Source organism: Perca fluviatilis, chromosome 8 (assembly GCF_010015445.1).
Source record: "Perca fluviatilis chromosome 8, GENO_Pfluv_1.0, whole genome shotgun sequence".
Taxonomy (NCBI): Eukaryota; Metazoa; Chordata; class Actinopteri; order Perciformes; family Percidae; genus Perca; species Perca fluviatilis.
In genome coordinates this window covers 7297020-7314974 of record NC_053119.1, presented here as the reverse complement: position 1 = coordinate 7314974, position 17955 = coordinate 7297020, and the positions used below count along the sequence as shown (strand labels likewise).

The following is a 17955-nucleotide window of genomic DNA, read 5'->3' as shown; positions in this document are numbered from 1 at the left end:
CGCCAAATAAGTCTTATCTCACAATGTTAACGCAGTGGGAAGTTTTCCCAGTCGGGAACTAATTTCCGATTATTCAGACAGCACACGAATGCAGCACAAATGCCCAATCTCGCAATGATAAGAAAAGCGAAAAATAAAGTCTGTATCCGCCTGTGATAGGGATCCACTCCCAAATGTAACGGGTTCTTCCTTGGCCCATACTAAACACTTCATGAAAGTAAGAGTAAGAAGTAAGAAAGTCCATTCTCTTCCCCCTTCCTTTCCTGATTCAGCTCCTGATCTGTGAAACTGACTGACGTTTGTCCTGCTGACAGACCACTGGATAACCAGCCGCTGCAGATGGTTCTCCTAACCCTCCTGTTGTCCTCGGGTCAAAGTTGACCCATTTTCACAAAGTTTCTATATCAGAAATTTGAGTTTCTTTCAACCAAATTGTCAAAAAAGATAACGGGGATGGTTCCATACAACGCTCTTCACAAGTAAATAATCAGTTCACTACTTTTATTGAATTTGGGTGTTTTATTTAATTTATAGAATTTGAAAAAGAACATTAAAAAAAGTGACAAAAAAGTGCAGAAAAAAAAAAGCGTCGGGAAAAGACGACCCAAACGTTGAAAGAAAATTTTAATTTAAAGTGCACATGCTCAGTACCTAGGTAAGGACTACTAGCCAGTCAGAAGCAGAGTATGAGGGCGTGTCCTGACAGTACCTAGGTAAGGACTACTAGCCAGTCAGAAGCAGAGTATGAGGGCGTGCCCTGACAGTACCTAGGTAAGGACTACTAGCCAGTCAGAAGCAGAGTATGAGGGCGTGCCCTGACAGTACCTAGGTAAGGACTGCTAGCCAGTCAGAAGCAGAGTATGAGGGCGTGCCACGCTAGCAGCTAGGCGAGCATTATAACGTTACAAAGTGACCCACGTTTGTCTCTGAAGTAAAGGCTGGACTACAACAGTTAACACTACAACTAATACAGCAGTTAATCCAGTGGAGTACTTTTTTTTTAAACTTCCTGTTCACTTTTGTTTGGACATTTGAAAAGATTGATGTAAAAGTGATGTCTATGCAGAAAGATTTTGGAGGCTTAAGCTGCTTGTAATGATCTACTGTACGTTGTTTGAGTCCCATTTCCTGAATGGACACGGTTTATGAGAACATTTCCTTTTGAAGGAAGAACCGTACCTGCGTGGAGATGCGGTTGAGGCCGCGGCACCAGAGCACCTGGCCCCTCTTCAGCTCCATCTCGGCGTGGTCGATCTCGTCCTGGTCCTCCATCTCCTCCATCTCCTCCTCGGGGATCTCCTCCTGCGCGTACGCGTGACCAGCCGTCTTCAGGAACCGCAGCCAGCGCGTGGGGACGCTGGACACCAGCTGAGAGGGGGACCGACACCAACATTGCCCCCCCCACAACAACCCAGTCACACAAACACAACACACACACACACACACACACACACACACACACACACACACAAAAACACACACACAAAACACAAACACACACACACACACACACACACACACACACACACACACACACACACACACACACACACACACACACACACACACACACACACACACACACACACACACACACACACACCAGCGGCACTTCCTGTTCACTCAACATGTTACTGACCGTTTCTATTGTCTAATAATGATGGTCAGCTACAGAGAGAGACCCAGGTCGTTATTTCTATTTGTGCCCCCTGTTTTATCAGTATATTTGATCATATTTTACTAAGATTTTTTTTTTTTTGTGTTTATTTTGATCTTTCACTTCAGTACAATCACAACACGGTATATTTCCAGTTGACATAGCGCTCATTACAATCACAAAGTGTTTTAACAAATGCAAGTATGAACAATTACTTGCTGTGTTTTAAGTATAACTTGTACTCTAGATTTGTTCGATTGTTTCAAAATGTAATTTCTTTTCCTCTTTTACAATTTTTTATAAATAAATAAAATAAAGTAGGAAGAGAGAAAAAAAAAAGGGCAGAATAATAAAAATGGAAACTATATACATCCAGGGAAAGAACATGTGTCTTAGTTAAACTCAATCTTTGACAACCTCAGATGGCTCAATATATTCTCAAATGACTTATGAGAAGGATTATTACCTACACATACAAACAAGTATTATTATCATATACATTATACATTAATCTTGATCTATATAAGTATAGGAGCAAAATCTGATCTTCTTTCTGATACATATGCAACCCAGTTCCTCCATTTTTTCAGAAAAACATCTTTCTTTAAGTTAACAAAAAAGGTAATCTTTTCCATCATATAAATCTCTATGGTCACATCTATCCAGTCATCTAATGTCGGTCTCTCTTGTTGCAACCATTTGCGAGTGATTGCCTTCTTACTGGCTGCTAGAAGGACGCCCATCAGATATTCGTTATCTATTGCAATAATTTCTAAGCTAACATGACCAAAATAGAGTAATTTGCATTCTAGAGGTATGTCTCTTCTAAAAATATGTTCAAGAGCATCCTGTAATTCTTTCCAATATTCTTGAATATGTAGGCATTCCCAAAATATATGATAGTGGTTTGCTTCATTGCATCCACAGTTTCAAGAGCGCCCTTTTTTAATTCACTGTTGATGTAAACTCTCTCCCCTCGCTCCTAGTTTTCTTTAAGTCCCTTTTCAGCGGAATTATGCTCATCCAGCTGTTGGAAGCCTTTTTGGATGAAGCCTTTAGAGAAGTGTTGAGTTGCATTGACAGATCTTTAGTTCAAAACCAGCTGTTGTTGTGGAAATAGTCTGGACCAACGGAAGTACATTTCCAGGATAAAGCCAGTCATCCCAATGTCGGGCTTTATCCCTCACCTTCCGCTCTCTAAGTGTTGCTGTTCTCAAAATCCCTTCACCACGGTAAATAACAAACTTTCGAGCTAGCTACACACTCAAAACGGCAAGTTTTGAAGTAAAATTTGGATCGTGCAACAAGGCAGGGAATGATTGTCAAGATGAACAAAGAATATGTTCACGGTGTTTCATTTCTAAATGGGTTTGGGACTGACTGGTGGGATTGCTGTGGATGAAGTACACACGGTGATACACTGGTAAGAGCTAAGGAGGTTTAACCATGTCTTAAATCGCTCACGTTACTGTATTGTGTCAACAGTTAACTTCATTTCATGTTGTACGTGGCGGTTTTTTTTGCGGGGTGAAAATGTTCCACCAAAACAAGCTCCTTCCCAGATTTTACAGAGCCATCATCGCTGCCCAAGACGATTGTGATTTGGTTTAGAGAAATGCAAACAACCCAGAGCGGGTTCTTTTACTCTACCCCCACGATGCATTTGTGGTGTAGCCACAGCGCTGTGCGAGTGAAGTCTGGCAACGTGAGACTATTGAATCACAACGTCCGTCTGGCTAGTAGGTCACCCCCCACCTCCCATCATTTCCTGTCTGTGATGGCACGCGGTGTCTCACCTGTCCCCACAGGAGGCTGCCGACACCCAGGAAGACACACCACAGCCACTGATCCAGGCTCAGCCGCACGCAGCTGAACGGTTTACCACCACACTGCACGATGACGACCTGCGGGGGGAAAGAGAGATAGAGACGACGTCATACAGGTACTCTTTCACCCCCCTTTTCCAGTGTAAACCTGACCCGGTGAAGCGACCGCCTCGGCCCCTCACAGGTAACCAGGGTTTCCCGCAGCACTTTGCAGCCAAGGCGGCTGCCTAAGCAACACACGGCTGCCGCCTTAAAGGAACACGCCGACTTATTGGGAATTTAGCTTATTCACCGTAACCCCCAGAGTTAGACAAGTCCATACATAGCCTTCTCATCTCAGTGCGTGCTGTAACGCTGTCTGACGGCTCCAGCATTAGCTTAGCCCAGCACAGATCCTGCAGGTAACTGGTTCCAACTAGCCTACTGCTCCAACATGTAAATAGGAACATGTTGGCGTTATTTTGTCACTTATTTGGAGCAGTAGGATTGCTGGAACCATTCACCTGCCTGTTCTGTGCTGGCCTGATGCCGCTGGAGCCGTCAGACAGCTTTACAGCACGCACGGAGATGAGAAGGGTCTGTATGGACTTGTCTAACTCTCGGGGTTACGGTGAATAAGCTAAATTGCCAATAAGTCGGCGTGTTCCTTTAACTACGTCGTAAAAAAAAATGTATATGAGCAATATTCGCTGTGTTACTCTGTCCTGTTTTCTCCCTTTCATTCCAAACCACACAGTTGACAACCTGCAGGTGGAGACGGTGGAGACGGTGGAGGCAGGCTCGGACATACACGCCGCTGTGGACTGGTGTCCGTCTCGCAAGCGGTTTCAGGAAAGTGGCTGCGTGTGTCCGACAACACACAGAACATTAACATTAACCGGTACAAGCCTACAGCTGTCCGCGGACACGGAGTGCGGAAAATGCGTCCACGCCTCCCAGACAGGTGAACTGAGACTCCGTTTCCTGCTTGTCGGTCAACGGTTAACGATCGGTTAACATTTCATTTCATTGTTCTATCTTTTGAGGGCAAACCCCACCCTACCACCTTAACCAACACATTTTCTGCCTGGGTAAACCCTGACGAACTTCCGGCAAATTTGAGATTTGCTCTGCAGGTCAGTCTGGCGACGAGCCCATTCAAACCCATTTCCAATGTTCTCAAAATCGAGGCACCAATCACAACCGCTGAGGCGGGCTTAACGCGACGACGATAGCGCAGCGACGGCGAGCAGCTTTTTGTTTACATTCAACATGACGGCTACCGAAGCCGTGCTTCACGTGCTCGGCAATGACCGGCGAGCTGCAGGTCAGTCTGACATATGGCGATTTCATGGCGGTCAACGCTACAATTAACTGACAACAGAAGTTATACTAGTTACAGTTCTCAAGGACGCACGCACACACGGATAGAGACAGTCTCTTTCTCCTTTCTCTCTACTTTTCCGCCGTGTGTGGCGCGTACCCGCTCGCGGTGTGAAGCGCGTGTCCGCGCTATTCTCGCACATGTAGGGAGCCTCGTGAATTAACCTGCAACATGTCAGCTGTTTGGAAGTTCTTCAGCGTGTGTGCAGAAGATAACAAGTTTCCAATATACAACACCTGCAAGGAAAAAGTAGGGCGTGGAGGGACGACACCAAAAACCAAAATCACATTGTTTTAGTTAGATATTGGATGTGAAAAGCGTCACCCGGATCGTTGGTCCTGATTGGTTGAAGGACTATCCAATTGTGACCAGAGGCATTTGAGTGGCGTCCGTTGGTGACGCCCCTTTGGAAATGAACTGTCAATGAACCTTCCCCAGATGTCCCCCTGGTGTCAGCGAGGCTACTGGGTTACCTGTATGATGAAGGTTCCCAGGACGATGGAGCAGAAGATGGGGTTGTTGAAGATGCCCTCGAAGACGTTCCTCTCGCCGTGAATCTTGCGGGCGTTGAGCTCGTTGAAGATCTGCATCAGGACAAACGTGTTGAACACGATGGTGTAGTGCTCCGAGGGCGGGGCGTGGAGCGGGGCGTTCCTGCCACTGTCGAGGTTAAACAACTTCTCGCCTGCGAGACGGAGAGTCAGAGAGAGCAGGGGAAGAAATCAACTAAATCTCTTCACTGGGGCTGCAACGAACGATTTGATTATTTTCTTGATAAATGGATTAGTTGTTGGCTCTATAAATTGTCCGAAAATGGTGAAAAAATGTCAATCAAGTTTTTTCCAAAGCCCAAGAGGACGTCCTCAAATGTCTTGTTTTGTCCACAACTCAAAAGATATTCAGTTTACTGTCACAGAGTTGTGAAAACCAATAAGTACTTGGTGCAATATCTGTTATTTATTCACTGCTGCTACTTATATTCACACTGTACTTTATTTATGTTGACACAGCACTAAATTAGCATTTGTACAATCGATTGTTTTAGCAACATAATCTTTTTAACCCAATCTCATATTTTAACCTAATGTCACTTTACTTCTACTTAACTTTTTTTATTTCTTGAACTGTAGCTTTTTTTACTTTTATACACTTACTGACTAGCTTTTTTCTTGCACTTATTTTTACCTTGAATCTGACTGGGAGCAACTGCAACTTAAAAGTATTGTGATTCTGATGATTGAGAAACTAGAAAATATTCACATTTAAGAAATTGCAATCAGAGAATTTTTACTTTTTCAAAATAGTTGGTGCTTAAGTTAATAGTTGACAATTAATTTATCTTTGCAGCTCTATTCTCCATGCTTTATGATCAAAATGACATTCATTTACACACCAATAATGAGTTAATGATTATTTGAAGTGCTTCGTAGTTAGGATATTTTTTGACTTTTTCACAAGTTAGGGGAAGCTGTGGTGCATTCACTGACCTACGAAGAGCAGGGTGAAGATCACAGTCAATTGGTAGACGGCGTGTCCCAGGATGTTCTTCATCATGGTGCGGGAAATGAGCGGCTTGTCGCGGCCGTACGGGCTCCTGAGCAGCAGCGCCTCGGTGGGCGGCTCAGTGGCGAGAGCCAGTGAAGCGAAGGTGTCCATGATGAGGTTGACCCACAACATCTGCACAGCTTTCAGAGGAGAGTCCTGGAAACACACACACAGACACACACACAGACACACACAGACTGTCAGTGTCTGTCAGCAGAGAAACCATCTATCTGGAGCTTCAGAACTTTTTCATGTCATTTTTAAACTATCTTCAGACTAAAAATTATCTTCAAAATGTAGTCTTTGACGAGTCTCTTGAGTCAAATGCTTTTATTGACAGTTTTTGATTTTAGAGGTAATATTGATTGTATGTCATTTTATGCTTTATCTGTTGTGTTGAAAAAAATAAGAGATTTCTAATTTAAAAGACATGTTCTCAGTCTGGTGTAGCTCATGGGTGATTTCTTGGAGAGCCCCCTGTATGCCAACCTTTATAGTAAATGCATTCAAACAGGCCAGGACACACATGATGTGACTGCAACTGCTTTTCAAAATAAGGTGTTAGCAAAAATATACACAAAATACTGTACATATAAGGCAAAATATTAATTGGATTTTATCCACACGAAGTATAAAACATGTTACCTCTGTCCTGTATAAATTAAGAAAAATTAAAAAAATAAAATAAATCAATGATCACGGATATTACTTATTCTTTGATTTTGGGTGGCTAGAAAAAGAATCCTGACAATTACTACATTAAGGACAACTCCGACAATATAGAGATTTAAAACCAACCATTTCTACTGTGTCAATTTGGCAAATCAACAAAATTGTCTCACATTTGTGCACCTTGATTATCTACATTTCTGAATAGTCAAGGAGCTGTTAAACACATTTCTCCATAATTTCTGACAATGTATGATATGTTTGAGTTCAGGTCATCTCTGACTACATACAGACTCAAAATTAAGCATTTCTACCGTATCAATTTAGAGAATTGCCAAAATGTAATATTTTCAGTGGATGAAAAGGACACTCTTTGTCTCGTGTGCAACATATGAGAAAGGGCAACTTCAGACATTGTCCAGAGTAGGGCTGGGTACCGAACTTCGATACTTTTAGGCACATTCCCGATTGCCTCAGTAGTATTGTGTCTTTCAATACCACATTTTAATACTTAAGGAGTAAATCTCATCAGCGTCAATGAGGCGATAAGCAGAGGCATGCAGGAAAAACACTTTGTTACACAGAGATGGGGCTCATGTTCATGTGTTGTTGTATTTTGACTACAGTGTGCGTCACATAAGTGTAAAGGAGCTGACAAATAACATGTGATAATTTATTTTTGTTAAAATGGATTTTTATCAACAGCCGTCAGTTGGACTGGACTAGACTGTTAAGTTAAGACTGTTTTGTCCACCCCTAGTGTAGGCAGCAGCGGCGGCGGCGGCGTCCGGTGGCTCTGACCTGTGTGATGCAGGCTCCGGTGAAGGCCACGATGACGGCGACCACGTTGACGGTGAGCTGGAACTGCAGGAACTTGGAGATGCTGTCGTAGACGTTCCTGCCCCACATCACGGCCTTCACGATGCTGCTGAAGTTATCGTCTGTCAGGATGATGTCAGACGCCTCCTTCGCCACGTCCGTCCCGGCAATGCCCTGCAGAACACAGCACGTAGGTTAGCTTACAGAAACCTTGCACTGAACCGGGCTGCGAGCCAGGGTTTAGACCAGGGCTGGTCCAGGACTCCTCACATAGGTCAGATCCGTCCGACATCTATCGGTCAGGATCAGCTGACTATCAGCGGATCCCCACATGTTTTGACAGTCAGTTAACCTCCTGGCTGCTCTGGATCGGAACAGGATAGAAACATCAAAAAACGCTTAAATAACCTGACAGGGCCACAGCAGAGGACAACAGGAAATTCAACAATCATCTGGACATTAGTTTTGTTTCTTTTAATTTGAAAACGTAGAAATTGCCAACGAAAAATTCCATCATCACTATTAATTATTTGTTTGTATTTTGCTATGTTTTTGTATTGTGCTATGGACCATTTGTGTGTGTCCTGAATAAAGAATATGATGATGATGATGATGATAATGCACTGATAACTTTATTTTCTGTTTCATAAATCAAGTCATAAATGTTACAAAGTTAGCTAGAAGCAGCAGTTGGATGACATGAGCGACAATCTTTACCATGGCGAAGCCGACGTCCGCTTTCTTGAGGGCGGGGCCGTCATTGGTTCCGTCTCCAGTTACCGCGACAACCTGCCTCTTCTCCAGCACAGTGCTGTCGATGATACCTGAGAGGACGACAGACACCCAGCGGAGACACACTTATGGACCACATGAGGATGAAGAGGAGTCCAAACTCTGACCGACCTTAACACGAGCTTTTTTCTCCCCACTGTGTTTTATCTCTTTTATTTTGTTTTTGTTAGGGGGGGGTCGCTGACTAAGAAATTTCATAGTCGAATCATAATTGTCAAGTCTTGCCTATCGTTGGGGCTGCACGATGTGAGGAAAATATCTAATTGCGATTATTTTGACTGATATTACGCTTGTGATATGATCCACGATATTGGAGGGAATTTTATTTTTGTATCATTGTTCTTATTTTCCTAGAAAAATGTTAAAATTAGAAAATTAATTTTAATGATTATAATGTGATTTTTTTTCAAGGATCTGTACAAAACAAAGATTTTTTTTCTTTAGTCTGTAGGATACAATTTGTAGGCTGGAGCGCCACAACACTTAATTCAGAAGTGTTTGACATGTTGTGCCTTTAACAAACATTGCGCCCCCCTCCCCCTTGCAATATTCCCCTCCCTGCGATAGTCCATATTGCGATTTCAATAAAATTGCGATTAATTGTGCAGCCTTTCCTATCGTCAACCGGCAACCGTTGTTCATGGATCATAGAAAGTGAAACTTCAATCTTTCATGGGGCAGTTGGAATTATGCACACACTTAAAAGAAATTTATTAAAAGCTTCAAAGATTTGGAACGAGACAAACCCGTTTTAGAGAAAAGTTGCAGCGATCAGAACCGGCCCATTGGGGTCAACGAGCGCTCGCAAGCACAGTATATCAGAGTCACTAGAGAGTAGTCTCGCTTTGCCAGACCTTCCTCCACAGCGCTGCGGAGGAAGGTCTGGCTAGTCCACACAGCATTCCCGGGATGGGAGAAAAACATGCTCTGGTTTATTGGCATTTCTTTAAACCAATCACAATCATCATGGGAGGCGCTAAGCTCCGCACGGCGCCGCTGCAAAATAGCCTCTGGAAGGAACTTGTTTTGGTGGAACATGTGTACGTTCAAAATTTGTTTTAGTCGTGCAGCAGAAAACTCAGATTGGACAGATAGTCTAGCTAGCTGTCTGGATTTACCCTGCAGAGATCTGAGGAGCAGTTAACCATAGTCCTCACAAATCCACCGGAGTTTAAAATCCCAAGACAAAGAAAGCTTAAGGTAACGGGACATCTGGCCTAAAAGAGTGACATCCGGCAACGCAGCGATCCCAGAAGTGGAACGTCGAGGATATGGACTACTAGAGAGTGACTGAAGAGAGCGAGTGTTGTTAGAACGAAGCAGTGAATCAGAGAAATAAAACATGTTCTCCGGGTCATCTCAACTAGAAATGCTACTGTAGGAAGTATCTCACTATCACTCACGTTATCCACATTCACATTTAGACGCAACAAATACTATATCCAGCTACAGAAAAAGCCTGAAAGTCGGAAGTTAGAACAGAAGTACAAAGAGTCGTTGCTATGAAGATGATACACCGTCTCTTCTTATCGCATTGGTGTAAACTGGCAGGTTTCAGAACGTTGCAGACTGGCAAGTGGTTGCAAGTTGATTGAATGATCGAAGCATCGAATATTTGGGGTCACCCCTAGTTGTTGTCTTTATTTTGATTTTATATCAGGGTTGCCTCTGAATTTCTATATATGATCACATTTTCTTTTACTCACTCTTAATTATGTCTTCTAATCATGGATGTTTACATGCAAGTAAAGCACTTTAAATGTATAAGTTGTGCTTTACAAAATACATCTTCCCTATGTCTTACCTGTCTTAGTCCCCAGCCTGTTTAACCCCTATGTCTGTCTGTCTGTCTGTCTGTCCGTCTGTCTGTCTGTGTGTCCCCCCCTGCCCTCTTTGGCCTGGTTAGTGTTTTGCTAACCTTTGACCAGAGTGTGTTTGTCCGTTGGAGATGACCTGGCGAGGACTCTCAGCTTGGGCCAAATTTTATCAATACGCTCCTGCTCAATCTGCACAGAAAGAGAGAGAAGACATAAATATCAAGTATTAGTTGCAAAACATTCATTTAAATCAGTTTAGCAGATTAAACTGCAGCTAGTGTCCTCTAAAGCAGTGGTGGGTACCCCTACAAGGGCTCATAAGAGAATCAAGAGGCTCAGGAACATTTCCAGGGCAGGAAATAAGTCCATAATTGTCCAAATCACCTTCATATATTATCCACATTAAGGATCCCGCACCCAGTCTTCAAAGTTTCTGTGCGAGTTGAGCCTGTTGGGTCTTTATTAAGATCCTTCTGAATCTGTAGTTTTACCTTTTCAGGCAACTGAAACCATTTCAAATGAAACAGTCTGCCAGGGAAAATAACTCACATTTATTTTATCAGCTAAAAAGACGCTGCAGTGTTTATTACAACCACAATATGAACAAACTACATCCTGATGATTTAATTTGTATTAAAGTCTTGCCAGTAGGCGCTAAAATTGTTAAAGGTGACCTGAAGGTGGAGCTAGAAGAAATGTCATGGGGACATTAAATCTAGAGTGCTAGATTCAGAGTAGATTGTTAAAAACAGACACTGCTGTCTTCTGGTCCGTTCTGCATTTGTCTGACCTCTCCCAGCTCGTTGCGGATCCGTCGGTTGAACTCTTTGCCCTCCATACACAGGAAGTCGTCTCCAGGTTGCAGGATGCCACATTTGATAGCGATGGCCCGGGCAGTATTGATGTTGTCTCCGGTCACCATGCGGACAGTGATCCCGGCCCGCTGGCACTTTCTGATGGCTTCTGGTACCTGATGAGAACACCAAAAGAACATTTTTTAACATTATTTGTCAGAATTGTTTCTTTTAATATTCTCACACTTCATTAAAAAGGACAATTCGGGCGCAAAATGAACTTAAGGGTTAAAATGTGTACCGAGTCGACCCTTCTCTGGGATATCTTTTCATGCTAATCGAATGTGTCTCTAGCTTCAAACAAGTAAGCACAAACCGGTGATTAGCTTCTAGCGCTAGCTTTCGGGGCAGAGGGTAAATTGCTATTTCTACACCACTAACAACGCTCAAAATAGCACCACACTTCGACGGTAGCATAATGAAATGTAAAATGTAAACCGAGGCATTGAGAACTTTGTAAGTGTACAGACAGTTTATTAAAAAGATAGATTAAGACTAAAGATAAAGACTGTACCGTTCACATATACAGGCAGGCGCCATCTTGGGAAAACAGTCATGACCAGTCGCACCACGAACGCCGTGCTTGAGCTAGGTTACTGGTTACTGAACGGCGTTCGTCTGGTCATGACCAAGATGGCGCCTGCATGTATACGTCAACGGTACGCTCTTTATAAACTATCTTTTTAATAAACTGTCTGTACACTTACAAAGTTCTCAATGCTTCGGTTTACATGTAGGGAGCCCTCATTAAGCTAGAGACACATTCAATTAGCATGAAAACAGATCCCAGAGAACGGTCGACTCAGTACGCACGTTATTAAACCCTAGGTTCATTTTGCGCTGGAATTGTCCTTTAAGCGCTCCCAAAACATCTCTCCTCCAACAAAATGTCTCTGTCTGACCTCCATCTCAGACTGTCAGACTGATTTCTTTACTTTAGGATGCTTAAATAAAATGCAGGCCATGATTTTACATGTGAAAAAGCCTCATGAAGTACTTCTAGAGCAAACGCGGAATAGTATATAAGAACAGAAGATAGTGTTTCAGGGAGCTCCTCTTCAGATGCTCTGTGAGTAGTGAATCACACGGTGTATTTTAACTCTGATTGGCTGGTTGCCTCAGTGTGTCCCTTTGTAAAGACAGGGCTGACGTACCTCAGGTCGTACGGGATCCTCGATGCCGACCACGCTGATGCAGGTTAGGTTGGTGAGGATGTGGGCCTCATCGTCCCAGTCAGGCTCTCCGTCAGCGGCGGGGAAGTCTCTGTAGGCCAGGCAGATGGTTCTTAGGCCCTCCGACGCCATCGGCTCAATCACCTTCCTCACCAGGTCGTCTCGGTCCCGCGGTTTGAAGCTTTTGGCTTTGCCGGGCCCCATCACGATCTTAGAGCACCTGGAACCACAGAAAACAACACATTTATTTTACATAGCACTTTTACAACGTAAAAACAAAGAAAAAAAACAACAAGATCAGTATTAAATCAACAATAACAACTAGAGATAAATATTAAGGTGCAGCGAAACAGCATAGAAACAAATGGAAACAGCCAAGTTGGTTTCAGGTTGAAAGTAGCTTTAAACAGATGGATTTTGAAGTTAGCAAGTGATGTGGAAAGTCTGACGTGTTGGGGGAGAGTTCCAGAGGGAGGGGGCAGCAACGGAAAAGGCCCTGTCCCCCCAGGTTTGGTGCTTGGGGCGGGTAAGAGGGAAAAAGGGTAATTTAATCATCATCTAACTGAGCACAGAGTTGTGTGCCCAGCAGCAGTGAACCTACTTCCTGAGCAGGATCTCAGAAGCCCCCTTGCTGTACATTCGGTAGCTACCATCGGGGTTCTTTAGCACCGTGCTCATGGACTTCCTCACAGAGTTGAAGGTGTAGACCTTGAACAGTCTCTCTTCTGGTATTTCGTTGCGGATGGTCTGGTAGTCTCGGCGCAGGTCGAGGGAGAATCCCAGTAAGGCACATTCAGTCTTGTTTCCCACCTGGCGAGCCAGCCCGCCCTCCTTCTCTGGCGGCTGCAGGACGCAGCAGCAGACAGGATGTTAATTCACAGCACATGTTTTAGATTTTAATGACAAATCAGCAAATCAGGTGTGGGGATTAAACTCGCAAATGCAGCAGCACATGACAATAACATTAATCTAACTAGGGTTCTACTCGACTAAATCAATTCTTAGTCGACTACACTCGTATGAGAGGAGAGGAAACTCTGATCAGTATCATGTATGTGCTGTGATCTGTGTTGTGGATCCATGAGGAAGTGATCAGATGAGTCCTGAGCTCCTGTGACAGCTCTCCAAACCAACCGGCTCTCTCAGCCAAATGCTTAACTCACAGAGCTCTCTGAATGGATGGCTATTTTTACAGCTCACCATAATCTTGCTGGTGTAGGCGCAGTTGACCCCGATGCCCTGGACTAGCAGGTCCAGGATCATGGCAGGGATCAGGTCCGGCTCCGGCAATTTTTTGTAGTAGCGACTTCCGATGTAGGTCTGCACCACCGTCATGCGGTTCATAGTGAGCGTGCCCGTCTTGTCGGAGCAGATGGCCGTGGCATTGCCCATCGTCTCACATGCGTCCAGGTGGCGGACCAGGTTGTTGTCCTTCATCATTTTCTGAAAAAAAAAAAAAAAAAGGCAAGTAGCGTTACCAGAGTCTGAGCGCTTTATTCGAAATTTACTAAAATAATTAACAGCGTTTGCTCCATGATTGTCTAGAGGGGGGTCAAATGGATCCATTAGTACTTTTCTGAGGGGGGTCACTGCTCTAACCAAGGGGGTGAAAAAAATTATATTAAAAAGACATTAGAACTGTTATTCGACATATCATATGAGACATAAAACCAATGTCAGTTTCAATAACACTAACCTAATGTTTCAAACCTAAAATAGGATCAAGAAAAGAACATGATCTGACTGAATGTTTTCAGGCTGGCACGCTGCAGACAGACCGCATACGTTCAGAGTGACAGGCTGTATAATGCTGTATATACAAACCGACCTTGACTGAATAGGCCAGGGAGATGGTGACGGCCAGAGGGAGACCTTCGGGCACGGCCACCACCAGCACAGTCACACCGATGATGAAGAACTTGACAAAGAACTGCACGTAGATGGGCAGACACTCTTGGGTGAAGTCGACCCCCTGAATCACGAAGGTATCGATTAGGAAGCGAGTGATGAGGATGAGGACAGTGAGAGACGACATGAACAGACCTGAAGACATGGACAGACACAGAGACAGAGAGAGAGAGAAAGAGCGCGAGAGAGAGAGCGAGAGAGAGAGAGACACAGACATAGTAAGTTTATTTCAGCTATAAACCTGATCATAGAATAGAATAGAATACACTTTATGCAACAGTCAGTTGCTTCACAATACAAACATGTAAGAGAGAAACCATTCTAAGAATCAACATAAAATCCACATAAAACATCTTAGGACATGAAGGAAGGACATATGACTGTACAGACAATACATCTTAAAAAGTGGCTGTAAGAATTAAAGTGCTATGTGCAAAAAATGCTGGTGTATTTATTGCTATTTGCTCTGTTACACATGTGTACAGTAAGGAGCAGTGAGGAGTGTCCTGGGCCTGTATTTATCAAGTGTTTTAGACTCCAAGTTAAGGTCTTACCTCTGAGTAGGACAGAGTTATTGTTGAAGCAACTTTCATACAGGAGAAGGACAACAGTTAGGGAGTCGGACGTCACTGTTTCACCACTCTCACAAAGTAGCAATTATGATGCCTTGTGGTAGTTTGAAGTAACAGATTGTAGCACTATGCCCAGGACAAATTCCCCCTTGAACTTCTGCCAAAAGCAGTCAAAATTGTATCTTTTGATAAGCTAATTTTATCAACTCCTAAAGCCCAGTTCAGACCAAAGATTTGCAACGAGAAGAGTTAAAACTTGCAACTACTTGCGATGTGCCAACCTGCGACGTTCTAAAACCTGCCACTTTACACCAATGCGACTAGATGAGATGGTGTATCTTTTCCATAGCAACGACTCTTTGTACTTCCGTTCTAACTTCCGACTTTCCGGCTTTTTTGTAGCTGGATTTATCATTTGTAGAGTCTTAAAATATGAATGTGGATAGAGATAGTGAGATCCTTGCGACAGTTGAATTTTGTAGTAGTGATGAAACGTTGAACAGTTGACAGCGTGTAACTGACTTGGCCAGCTGACTTCGCTATTGGCTGTTGAAACATGTGACATCCCTTACGTTCTGAAAACCAGCCACTTGACAAGCTGAGTCGCAGGCGCCATCAGCTAGGCTGAGTTGAGCCAGTTCAGACCACTGCAACTTTTCCCTGCAGTGTTCTAAAACGGTTTCGTCTCGTCCTGAATCTTTGGTCCGAACCGCACTTAACAAGTCAGGACACCTCTGGAAATAAATATCAGCTCAGTTGATAAAATGCCTTTCCTACTAGTCCTGAAAGTAGGACTGAATATATGTCACGGTAGAATCTTTGAAAAGTACAGACTGGTGTCCTACTATGAGATGCTTGATAAATAATGGCCCTGATCCTTACAAACATGTCCAACACATGTCGGGTCCAACAAGCTCAGCACACATCATGGAGTAAGCGGTATTAGACCACTGGGAGACTTAAATACAACAAAGGACCCTTACGAAACCAAAATATATTGCAGTACATTGGAAAATATCATGTATACCCATATATGGGATTTAATATTTATATTTTCCAATATATTGCCATATATGCATATACCATATATGTTTATATATTGATAGCCTACATATAAAAAAATATATTGCAATCAAGACCAAAAAGGGCACTATATTTTTACATGTAATAGTTTGTCTTTATATTAGGGCTGTCAAAATAACGCGTTAATTTTGATCATTTAATTTTAAAAAAATAAAAAAAATAACGCAGATTAATCCACTCCATATTGAACTTTGACCCGGAGCCGTTCTAGCCACCATTCGACTGTAAAATGAAGGAGGGAGACGAGAATGTGCTGCCTGGATCATTAATTGGAACATTTTGTCATGGTTTCGGTGTTTTGCTTTGTATTTCTGTTCCCTGTTATGTGTATTCCTGTTTTCGTATTAGGTTCTGTTTCCTGTTTTACTGTGATAGTCAGTTTTCTTTCTTGTCATGTCTAGTTCTGCTTCCTGTGTTTTCCGCCTGTGTGATTGTCTAATATGCTCCACCTGTTCCCCTGCCCTGGTGTCACCCGTTCTGTGTTTGCTCGTTACCTAGTTTATTTAGCCTCTGTGTTTCCCTTTGGGTCTTGTCAGATTGTTTTGTGTTCCCCTCCCTGCTAGTTTGTTTCCTGGTCCTGTCTATCGAGTTAGTTCCTATCCTGTCAGTTTGTTTCAGCCTTGTGCCTTTGTTTGTATTTTTCCCTGGGTTTTTACCAGCCTTAGTGCTGCTGTGTTTTTGTTAATAAATCCCCTTCCTCAAACCTTCTCCTGCCTGCTCTCTGCGATTGGGTCCTTTATTCCCTGCCTCCACGTTTTACATTTACTTATAAAAATCTTCTTCCTGAATAGGGTTGGGTACTGAAATACGGTGCTAATACGACACAGGTGCCTTCACGACCTGTATCTACCGGACCGAATAGCAACACGGATTTCGGCGCCTCATTTCGGTGCTACTGATACGTCTGCTCTGCTCTCTGGTGCTCTGAAACAGACGTTAAGACACCGGGCAAAAATTATGTATGCCATATATTAAAAATATATTCTACCATATATTAAACACATATTTGTACATATATGTTTCCATATAAGTTTCCATATATTTAAAATATATTCTACCATATATTAAACACATATCTGTACATATGTTTCCATATAAGTACATATATTTATAATATATTCTACCATATATTAAACACATATTTGTACATATATGTTTCCATATAAGTTTCCATATATTTAAAATATATTCTACCATATATTAAACACATATCTGTACATATGTTTCCATATAAGTACATATATTTATAATATATTCTACCATATATTAAACACATATTTGTACATATATGTTTCCATATAAGTTTACATATATTTAAAATATATTCTACCATATATTAAACACATATCTGTACATATGTTTCCATATAAGTACATATATTTATAATATATTCTACCATATATTAAACACATATCTGTACATATATGTTTCCATATAAGTACATATATTTATAATATATTCTACCATATATTAAACACATATCTGTACATATATGTTTCCATATAAGTACATATATTTATAATATATTCTACCATATATTAAACACATATTTGTACATATATGTTTCCATATAAGTTTACATATATTTAAAATATATTCTACCATATATTAAACACATATCTGTACATATATGTTTCCATATAAGTACATATATTTAAAATATATTCTACCATATATTAAACACATATCTGTACATATATGTTTCCATATAAGTACATATATTTATAATATATTCTACCATATATTAGACACATAGCTGTACATATATGTTTCCAATAAGTTAACATATATTTAAAATATATTCTACCATATATTAAACATATCTGTATATATGTTTCCATATAATTTTACATATATTTAAAATGTATTCTACCATAT

General features: G+C 42.1%; 1 protein-coding gene across 3 annotated transcripts in view; it reads right to left on the bottom strand.

Moving 5' to 3' along the window:
- LOC120564166 (plasma membrane calcium-transporting ATPase 1-like) overlaps positions 1–17955 on the bottom strand; it is a 48961-nt gene that overhangs the window by 1878 nt on the left and 29128 nt on the right. For all 3 annotated transcript variants that reach the window (XM_039808934.1, XM_039808933.1, XM_039808932.1), the window contains 12 exons: positions 14343–14557; positions 13715–13957; positions 13116–13357; positions 12497–12734; positions 11279–11458; positions 10590–10677; positions 8597–8703; positions 7862–8053; positions 6334–6547; positions 5320–5531; positions 3454–3561; positions 1180–1368 (listed from right to left, as the gene is read on the bottom strand). In XM_039808934.1, coding sequence (XP_039664868.1) covers positions 1180–1368; positions 3454–3561; positions 5320–5531; positions 6334–6547; positions 7862–8053; positions 8597–8703; positions 10590–10677; positions 11279–11458; positions 12497–12734; positions 13116–13357; positions 13715–13957; positions 14343–14557 — 2228 coding nt within the window. The remainder of the gene's footprint in view (positions 1–1179; positions 1369–3453; positions 3562–5319; positions 5532–6333; positions 6548–7861; positions 8054–8596; positions 8704–10589; positions 10678–11278; positions 11459–12496; positions 12735–13115; positions 13358–13714; positions 13958–14342; positions 14558–17955) is intronic.